At 28.4% G+C, this 11,534-nt stretch overlaps 1 protein-coding gene across 1 annotated transcript; it reads right to left on the bottom strand.

Moving 5' to 3' along the window:
* Positions 1–1,289: 1,289 nt before the first annotated feature.
* On the bottom strand, positions 1,290–10,932 carry LOC135929904 (uncharacterized). Its single transcript, XM_065466645.1, has 5 exons — positions 10,771–10,932; positions 3,593–3,670; positions 2,810–2,902; positions 1,691–1,860; positions 1,290–1,549 (listed from the first exon to the last, which is right to left on the bottom strand). Exons 1-5 carry the CDS (start codon positions 10,835–10,837, stop codon positions 1,484–1,486), a joined length of 474 nt encoding a protein of 157 aa, XP_065322717.1. The 5' UTR covers positions 10,838–10,932; the 3' UTR covers positions 1,290–1,483.
* Between the last annotated feature and the right edge of the window lie 602 nt (positions 10,933–11,534).

Here is an 11,534-nt window from a genome sequence, read left to right on the forward strand (position 1 = left end):
AAACTGTAATGCTCTGAATATTTTAGTGATTTTAATAAATTCCCTTAGTATTTAAGTAGAAAATTTAGTAACTTTAAGTGGTTGCCAAATAATTTTATGAGAAGGGAGTTAATAATAGTTATATAATTTCTATACCCCCTTCTAGCTCAGCTCTGAATTTAGAAATGAATGATATCAAATATGCCTTCCCAAAGATTTGCTTAAATAACATTTAATACACAAATTCGGCCAAAAATTTTATACTTGATCTGAGTGAGCTAGATTTATTAGTAAGATTGTTAGAATATTTATCGTTGTAGTTGTCATTTCATATCCTATTATTTTGGAAATTTAAATATTTTCCGTAAAGATCTAAAAACAATTTTTTTTCTTCTTCAAATTTGTAAATAATAAGAAATTTTAGTACATTTATCCTTTATAAATAACTAATTATTGATTTGTTATCTATCATAAACGAAACTCAATGAACCTAATCGATTCGTTTGAATTTTTTTAGATCTATAATTATTTGACATATAAAACAAATTGCGAAAATAAAAAAAAAATAAGAACAGCACGTAACGATAACACATGAAGGGAGAGGGGCTAGGATTTAGATAGAATATTTATATATTTTTCTTATCACAATCACTTAGTATATGAAAATCGCAAAATTTGCTATATTTCTTTGAGAAGAGGTTAGTATAGCAGCAAATTATTTTTTTAAGGGTGGAGTACAGCTTGGAAATGTATTCCATCCTTTCCATAGATACCACCCTGCTAAACCTAACTAATAAAATAATTTGATTAATTTGGGCCGTATGATGATAGAATCGCAACTGCATGGTTATCCAAGAATTCAATTTGGAAAAGCTTATATTGCACAGTGTATAGAATGTCTATAACAATATCGAATTCTTTTCAACATAAATTATTTTATTTTTTTTGATCAGATTTTGCCAATCCCACCACTTTACTGATCTCATCAAAAAAAAACCCCTATCAAATTAGTTACGCTTGTTTAACCATATCTTTTTAAAGAGCCTATGATTGGTCAGACTATTTTAACGCGCGTATAATATATTTCGAATTTTGACCTTTAATCCTAATAAAACAGGTTTATTAGGTAGATTAATCATGTACCTCATTGATTTTTATTTAACCACAAGACTACTTGCAAAGCGTATATATTCTTCGTAATCAACAAGCTATTAGATACAGATGTTCAATCGCATCCATCTTCATACATTATTGCTTACGTAAAGTATATTAGTTTTGGAATAAAAAGGAATATAGTGTACCGAATAATATTATTTTATTTTTTTATCCTTATTCACAAACCCTGATTACCAACATATATAGTTTATATAAAAAATAAATATCTACTATACTACCAATTTAAAATGAAAAATATGAATTTTATAAAAATTAAATTTACGTTAAAAAAAATAAATTGTATTTTTGAAGCCAAAGTTTGATCCAAATAAATGATATTTTTTTTTTCTTAAGCAAAAGATACATATTCGTCACACCAAAATAGGGTAATAACCTTTTTATCGTTTCCTCTGCGCTAAATTATTGATTAATAAATCATGATAAGTTGTAAAGATGGCAAAAATATATAATTCAATATTTAAAATTGTCAGTTTTTAATTTTTAAGTTGCCCTTTAATACAATGTAAATCGTAAAAAAATATTTTTTTACTTATACCTTCCCCTTTATAATATAGTTAGCACCATTGTTGTTAAAATTATATAGTTCGTATGTAATATTTCCATTCCTTTTAGTAAATGATGGAGAGATCAAAAGTGGATCGTTTACCGATTTTTCAGCCGATGACAGAATGACGGGCGCAATTATTTTTTCCTCTTTAATAAATTCTTTTACATAATATAATTTTCTTTAAAGGTTGTTTTATAATAAATATATATATAAATAGTTTTCATTTTCGCCTTTGAATAATTAATTCATAAGTCGGCTTTTAATTAGGATTTGTATTGTTAAAACTGCTCTATTTTTTCAAAAAAAATATCTAACTCTTATATTGTAGCCAAAAAATAATTACGCGGGAGATTTTGCTCATAGGATGGCTATATGGTTTTGGAAAACAATCCTATTTTGACTAAAATCTTAATTTAGAATATGGGTAGATTTGAGAATATTTCGCGACAACTAATTTGATTATTCCGCATTTGCCGAAAGAATGTCTAGTATCATACAATTTTGATAACGAACTTTTGAGACATTTTTTTAAAAAATTTATATGCTGGCAAACAGTCAGAAAATACGCGTGTTATCCTATTTACGTAAGTTGTTGGCGGGTAACGTGCATTATATACGGATAGTTAAATAAATTTGCTTAACTGTCACTCTTTTGCGTCTAATAAAATGAAAACAAAAAGAGGAACTCTTATAGAATATTCAAAAACTTTCCAAAATAGGCCCAAAAATTTGTTTCAACTGGATCCTTGCATGCCACTGGAGCATAAGTCAATTAAAAATTATAAGAAGTGTTGTTTAAACGGCTCGTTTTTAAGCCTATTTTATAAGAAGGGCTAACTCAACACTGCACTCCGAAAAATTATTACGCATGTCTGAAGATTTTCTTCTTAGAAGCAACAAATGTCAAGACGTATATTATCGAAATCTTAAGGCTTAGGCAATATTTTGGATAAAATATGGAGTTTTTCTGTCTTCTACTGATTATGCAATGCCATTTTCTTAAATGGCCGACTAATCCTCCCTGATTAATTCTTTGGTTCCTTCCTTAACCAAAATATTATTTTGAGGTATATTATTATTATAAAAATTTTTTTTTTTTTTTTTTACCAAATCCGTCATAGAATTGAGAGTAAAGATGTAGATTTCCGTGGCAATCTTCGAAAGTGATGTAATCTTTATTCCTAGTTCCGGCTTTGTGTTCTTCGCGCCACCACGTGGTTTATTCATATTATTAATTAAAAAAATTATAACTTGAACCGGAAACGAGGGAATTAATGCGTTCAGTTCCGGTCAGGAAAATCTATTTTCCGTATCTACCCTCCCCCCCCCTCTTCATTTTGATTTTGAAGACGAAAAAAATAAATCTAATTCAAGTTTCTATTTGAACAATTTTATTAATATTAATATTAAATTTATTTTTAAAGAGTTATATGCTAAAATTTTGAAAGTGATTGATGTGGAGTGATTATTAAAACTTGCTTTAAAATTGAACGGATATCCAAAAATTGTATTCGATTTAATCATTAAAAAAAAAATAAAAATGATAGTTCTCAGAATAATAATTTAGCCATAAGGAGCGCGAAGTTCCCTACCCAATCCAGAGCTCCTTCTATGATAAGATACGATGAAAATAATATATTTTCTTTTTTTTTATTGGACAGGAAATTGTTATCACGGAATGTTACGTTTACCTTTCCTATTCCTTACTCATTCTTCGACAAATTAACCGAGCCTTCCTTTTCCACAACCCTTGTGAAATAAATGTTAGCGAAGTTATTTATTTAAAAACCCGTACTCAGCTTTTTGGGACATTTATAACCCTTGTATCCTTAAAAAATTTATAAGATTTTTTTAAAATATGAATATAAGAAAAAATATAATAATTATTACCATAATCGAATATTAAGATATTGTCCTCCAAAGGCCTTTCCTCAGGTTTATCACTGTAATTGGTTCTGATTTTGCAACCTTTAAAAATGAAAGAAAGAAAGAAATAACCACTAATAATTTTAGAGAGTATTTTACTAATTATGGCCCACTATCCCACTGAGACGTCTCTTTTCAAAAACCTTACCACTCACCCTCTTCATTCTTTACCAAGTTTAAATGCACCGGTTATCGACAAATCTTTGACTGATCCTAATCCCGTGTTCAATTCACGTGTTGATATAAGTTTATAAACAAATCACAATTGTTACTCATAACAGATTTACTCTGACTAGGCCACATTTGCGGAAAGAAATTTCAAGAGACAGTCACCATCAATCATTCTCGCATACTCCTAAAGGATCACGTGTTCTAGCATCGAAACGTATATGGAAACTTATCTCTAAACATCTCTCTGGGAAGAACTCAAATAGACAATCTTTTCATTCCACCAAGATCCATGGTTTTGAAGGTATCAATATTTTGCACGATTTAATTGTTCCATGTATTAATGGCCGAACACATTTGCTTGCATTCCCCGCTTTTACTTATGCAACGAAATTACATCTGGTCTCCGATACTATTTGGAGCTGAATTAATTTCCCTTATTAGAACCCACTAAAAGCATAGGGACCAATCACCTTGGAAACTTTTTCGAAGACTCACCATCAAAATCATCTCTACTCGGCTTTCAGGTGTTGCTTCTATCCTTAGTGAACCCACATACCTAGGTGCTGTTATATATAGTGATAGCGATACAACGGTTCCTGCTTGTATCTAACTCCAAATAATCCCTCAAGTGCAGATATAATAAAAATATACTTTTGAATGCCTACGCATATTCCATAGAAAACATTTCCACTGAACTCGTTAAAAAAAACTTTCGAACTATGCAAATTACATAATCAGTTGCTATCAAAATCCTTCCCTTCTATGATTTGGGGACCAAACTATCTCATCTGCTGAAGGCATTCAACAATGGGGTACTATAGGCTTTTTTTCATGTTTTACATTTCATGACTGAATTACTAGTAGATCATAAGAAGAATTAGCAAAATATGTTGCATGATAAAAAAAAATAAAGAGGCCTCAAATGGTCTAAGTTTAAGCACAAACAAAACCCCATTCTGTCCCTTAACAATGGCCGTAAAAATAATTATAGTTTTTGTTATATCTGTTGCTATGTAATTGATAGATATATAAGTTTTTCAATTGATTTCGAATAAGAGATAGATAACATTTTGTACACTTTGTTTTAGATCACGTGTTATTATTAGAACGAAATAAAAGTGTTATTATTCTTTGTGAACTTATTTTTTAGAATATATATTTTCATTATATTGATTATTTAATGTTTCAATTATACAGATTTACAATAGTTTTAAGAGTAAAATAAAAGATAGCTCTCACGCCGGATCTTCTATCGTGATGGTGGAGGTTCCTGTTAAGCAATTTTTTTAAAGAAAACCTTTTCTAGCCTCAAATATTTCTGAGGAACTCTAATATTACCTCCTCAAACATATTTCGTAACAAAAAAACTTTTTCACCATCCTCAAAAATTTTCTATGCCTTAAAATCCACTGACTTTCGTTAGAGACTGGCAATCTTGATCTTAAAATCCAATGTTTTATTTATCTTGTTAACTTTATTTCATTTTCTAGCCTCCCCTTCTTCTACAGATATTATCACAATTTTACATCTTCTCTAGCATTTTACAGTGGTGTTAAGGAGTCAAGTTCTTCGACCACGATTAATAGTAATGCCAGATCAAAAATTGGAGCAACCAAATACGCCTATAAGTGTGACCAACAAAATATTATTAATTTTTGGATAGAATATTTTATTTAACAATAAAAAAAAATATTAAATTACATTTATCACTTATTTGTAGGAAACAAAACCCCATTTATTAATTATGTTATATTATATTAAGGGGTCCACTAAATTAGTCTACAAATGGACTAAAGTAGCATGAAGTCAAATATTTTTACATATATAACTACATATAAATCTAACTGGCTCTCAATTTCGTAATCCCGATATAACCTATGAAATTATTTTTCGTTTTTATTTGAAATTTTTCTATTAGGCTGTGTCCTATATATCAAAAATATAATTAGTAAATTTTTGAAACCTTAACGAAAATAACTGGGAAATAAGCTGTTTCTAATAAAAAAAAATAAAAACATGTCCTAAACATAATTCCAGAAAATCTTAAAATTTTAACATACGATTTGGTTAAAATTTAAAAATTTCTGTAAGTTTTCAACATTTTTACGAATTTTTAAAGCAGATTTAGGACATAGCAATTATTATTAAAGTGTTTATATTTTTATGGGCCTATGTCCTAAATATTAAAAAAAAATATGATTCGTAAATATTTAACCAAAAAGGAGTATTCGAATTTTACGAAAAGTTTATTAATTTTTTAAAGTTCGAGAAATTATAAAAATTTTATAAATTTTTAGCCCTAAAGTTTATAAAGTCGTTTAAATTTTTAAGAAAAAAAAAATTAATAAAGTAATAATAAATTTATATTTAATTTTGTTACATATAATGAAGATGGGAAATATAAAAATTAAATAGGAAAAGATCTATTAAAAATTTAACGCATGATTTTGGACATGTTTTATAATTTCGTAGAGTTACGAAAGTTACGAAAGTTCAGAAATTTTGAGATCTTTTCTATAGGACATTTCAGTCTTTGATACACTATTAAAATCTTGAGAGATGAGAAAGTTAAAAAAAATAAAAGATTTAAAATTGAAAAAATAAAAATGAAATTTATATTTTTTTAAAAAAATATATAGTGTCGGATTTTTAATATTAAAACGTTGATCACGTGGCTCAAAAAATCGAAACACCTAAAATGGCGAAAAGTTTAAAATCCCTAAAATAAAACTCAGATGAGTTTCTCTTGATCTCAAAAATTAGGATCGCAATTCTAATTATATATTTATATCATTTATTCGGTGACATATATGCATTTGAAAGCGTCGTTGAATGCAAATCAGCTGGACCAGCCATTTTGGTAACCCTTAGAAACAATACTATTATATTGTTAACTTTGCTTTCTTAGTATCTCGATGATCAATCAGGCAATTCTTTTTAATAAGTTCGCGTTAGACATAGGAATACATTGGCCCTCTCGTTCATTGGTAATCAAAATGGCGTCCCCAGCTGTTTTCACTGAATGTACACTTTTAATGAATGCGTTTCCAGTCTAGGTATTATTTTTTATATGTTATTACGTTTATTTAAATAATTAAATCAATAACCTGAAAAAAAAAACAATATTTTATTTTTTTTGACCCCTTTTGAAAACCCACGAAATTATTGAGATAGTGTGAGGTAGGTTCAAAGGTTAAACAAATATTTTATTGTAAATTTTTTTCTAAAAGACGTAAAAATTAAATACAATGACCTTTTAATTATATAACGAACCCAAAACTAACAATTACAATCAAAGCATTAAAAAAAATGAATGAGAATAAATCGAAATGATGAAGATAAAAAATGTAATGAAAGCTAGTGATCTGGATCGGTCCTAATTTTTCAAGCTCGGCCCGACCTGGCCCGAATTTATTTAAATATGGAAATTAATTTTTTTATAATTACTCAAAATAAACGATGTATGTTAATATGGCCAAAAATTATAAAGGCCTTGGCAACAAACTTTTCTAAACTCCTGATTGGTTTCTAAGATAAAAAAAAAGAAGCTTATATGAACCCCGGGCTGTTAGTATTGTTAAACTGCTGGAATGAGCCAATTTTTAAATTTCAGATTTTAACTCCAACAAATGTTATGCAAGTCTAGTGGAATAGTTCGTTAATAACCCCTCCCTTATGCAATATATGAGTAAAATCTATTGGCTTGCATTATTTTTTGGCTAAAATGTTTGGTGTTCTTTTTTTAAAAAAATGAGTCTTTAAGCAACATCTACTGACTGGCCTTAAAATGTGACCTCTGCAAGTTCTCTGATAGATAGTGTCTAGTAAATGTTGTAAACTTAGGAATATTTTTTACCACTTACGAAAATTCTTCCTGAATATTTAAAAAAAGTTTAAAAATTGAGCAGTTTGGCAACACTACTGAATGGCCCTAAAATTTGACCTCTGCAAGTTCTCTGATAGATAGAGTTTAGTAAGCAATGTAAACTTAGGAATATTTTTTACCACTTACGAAAATACTTCCTGAATATTTAAAAAAAGTTTAAAAATTGAGCAGTTTGGCAACACTACTGACTGGCCTTAAAATATGACCTCTGCAAGTTCTCTGATAGATTTTGTCTAGTAAATAATGTAAACTTAGGAATATTTTTTACCACTTATACTAAAATTCTTCCTGAATATTTAAAAAAAGTTTAAAAATTGAGCAGTTTGGCAACACTACTGACTGGCCCTAAAATTTGACCTCTGCAAGTTCTCTGATAGATATTGTCTAGTAAATAATGTAAACTTGAGAATATTTTTTACCACTTACAAAAATTCCTCCTGAATATTTAAAAAAAGTTTAAAAATTGAGCAGTTTGGCAACACTACTGAATGGCCCTAAAATTTGACCTCTGCAAGTTCTCTGATAGATAGTGTCTAGTAAATAATGTAAACTTTGGAATATTTTATACCACTTTTGAAAATTCTTCCTGAATATATAAAAAAAGTTTGAAAATTGAGCCTTTAAGCAAAATCCACTGTCTGGCCCTAAAATTTTACCTCTGCAAGTTCTCTGATAGATAGTGTCTAGTAAATGATGTAAACTTAGGAATATTTTTTACCACTTATACTAAAATTCTTCCCGAATATTTAAAAAAAGTTTAAAAATTGAGCAGTTTGGCAACACTACTGACTGGCCATAAAATGTGACCATCTTGCAGGTTCTCTGATAGATAGTGTTTAGTGAGCAATGTAAACTTATGATTTATTTTTTACCCTATTTGAAAATTCTTCATGTCTAAAAGTACTTTTAGAATTTTTAAAATTTTTTTAAAAATTTAGCCGTTTAGCAACACTCTGGAATGATCTTATTGTCCTCTGCGGAATCTCTTATAAAGAGTGTTAGTAAGTACGTAAACTTGGGATTTATTTTTTTTTACCTTTCGAAGATTCTTCCTGTCTAAAAAAATCCTCCTTAGAATATTTAAAAATAATTTTTTTTTTTTTTAAAACATAATCTTTTTAAATTTTAAGTTTTGAAAGTATAAAAAATTTGACTTTTTTATTTTTGTTCTTCTAAAAAAATTAGTAATAATTTTAAAATTTCAACCTTTTCCGAGTAGATACAGTGAGCTAGGGGGTGTAGAGTGGTAAAATTTTTACTAGCTTAAAATGATATTTACTTTTAGATTTTATGAGAGAAGAAATCCCCTTCTTTTCCCTGCCCTAGATGACTCCGACCCAAGTGGCATATTCATAGGTGAGGGATTGTGTTGTTAAGAGGTTCAATTCGATTCGATTTTTTTAAAAAAAGGGGCCAACTCTATAATTATCCAGAAAAGTTTATAAGGCAAGCCTGAAGATTTAGCTCAAAGATGGCACAACGATTTGGTTCCTAGAAATCTTCTGAAATTCGAGCCATTTATCAACACTTGTATTGTGATGAAAGTTTATAAAAAAAAAATAGTATGGAAATGTTTAGTGAGATTTTGAGGTTTATCCTTATTCATTTTAATTCTCCCCACAACACCTAAAACATCTGTTATTTCTATTTCCTTTGGTGTATATATATAAATATATACAAAGTAAACGTTCCGCTTAACATTTTCTTGCCAAGCCCCTTTTAAGCATATCTGTTTATCTTATTGAATTGGAATCTATTATTTAATAACTACTACTATCATATAATAACTTTAAGACTAAATTATAGTGTAGGGTGCAACAAAACCCATAGCGACAATTATTTAGTCAAAGGTATTGTGGACCCGTATCGCGAGGGAGATCTAGGGAAAAGACCAATCCTATGGTTGGCGGCGCGTCTTAAATCCTATGGCTAATTACGAATAATCCGAACATTTAACAATTAATAACAAAATAATTCGCAAGAAATAGAAAATGCTAATAATTTTAAAATTCGGCAATTTCTAGAAACATTTTGGTGGATATTTTGCAAATTTTGAAACAAAATAACTAATAATTTTAATACACCCAGGCCTCTTACATATTTTACGCTTAAAATCAATTTATTCTAAGTTTATAAGCAATCTATATTCTACGAAAACGGTGCTATTCACTAAATTATTTAAGAAATGGCTTAGAAACATTAATTTGTCATCAAAATTAAATAAAATCTCCGTTTTTGTTTCCTTCTACAATAAAATAATTTTTCAATAAATCTAAAATATCTGATTTTGCCGAATTCCATGGAGTAGAACCCTATCCTAAATAAAACCTGATTGTTTGATGAACTAATTTTTAATATATATATATGTTGGCTTCATTGCTCATTTTTCTTCTTAGCAATGTGTTATTTTTTCAACTTTCAATCATTTTTTGACCACGTTTTTTTTCTAAATTTAAAAAAATCGAATTTTACCCAAAATGGATGCTGTTATGTTTGGAGTACCTACCTTATAAATTTTAGACAATTTTTACATGAACTTTTAAACTTAATATTAGTATTGTTAAATGACCCATTTTGAGCCAATTTTTTTACAACGGCTAACTCAATATATTAGCCAGAAAAATATTGACTAAATCTCTAGATTACGATAATATATATGTTCCTTCTACGAGTAAAATCTTCAGACTCGCAATATATATGTTCCTTCTACGAGTAAAATCTTCAGAGTCGCGTAACAATTTTTTCTGGATAAAATATTGAGTCAACCGTTTGTAAAAAATTGGCACAAAACGAGCCGTTTAACTACACTACTTAAATATAATCTATATTTCAATTTTCCGTATATATATATATATAAATTACAAATGACTTCTAAAAGGTTTACGTTTAAAAGTGTCCGCGATTCATAAGGTAGGGTATTCCAAACGTGGATAGAATGTATTTCAGGGAAAAATGCATTCTGGAAAATGATTTTAAAGTTGTTAAAAATAATTGCAAATTACTTTGAGAAAAAAAAACACGCACTGACCGTAACATGCATGTATATTGACTACCGATCCGCTAATTAATTCATAATTTATTTTACCTTCGACGATGATGGGGAGTACGCTCGATAATACCATGATCAATCCCAATGCTAGATTAAATTTCATAACTTGTTCTTTTTTTGAGCCAATTGTATTTTCCTCTCAATTTTACGTTTGAATTTTTTTTTTTTTTGAATTTTATGATTATTTTATGCCAAATTAAATAGATTCGTAATTTTTTTTAGATTAAACTTGTTTTGATAACCTTGATTTTTTTTTTGATTATGATTATGAATTATAAATTAATATAATATCTCTTTTCTTTTTTTTTTGGCCAAAATAATTAGATTTGTTTGTTTTTTTGGACTACTATACTAAAGGTGCGATGACCCAAGACATTTAAGATATAAAATAAAAAGAAATATTTAAACACATTTATTAAGTCAATATTATTGTTATCGAAATAATTATAACCTTTATATCTCTAAAAATGATGGGTCAAATCAAATAAGATAAATAAAAAAATTTTTGTTGTTACGAAAGAAACACTCCCCCTCCCATATCTATATATCAAAGAAATGAATGAATAATATAAAATTTAAACACACCCCCCATATCTATATATCAAAGAAATGAATAATAATATAAAATTTAAATAATTTTGGGCTTTCTAAGGTCGCATTTACGTTGGAATAAGGAAAAGGCATTGTAATGCGTTGCGGGGAAAAAAAAACAAAATACAATATTTCAAATAAAAGTATTCATATTATTACCCGGCTTACATCGGCGCGATGAATTAGCCGTCGCTTAATAAATTGGTAGC

This window comes from Gordionus sp. m RMFG-2023, chromosome 5 (genome assembly GCF_954871325.1).
Source record: "Gordionus sp. m RMFG-2023 chromosome 5, tfGorSpeb1-WG-v2, whole genome shotgun sequence".
Lineage (NCBI taxonomy): Eukaryota > Metazoa > Nematomorpha > Gordioida > Chordodea > Parachordodidae > Gordionus > Gordionus sp. m RMFG-2023.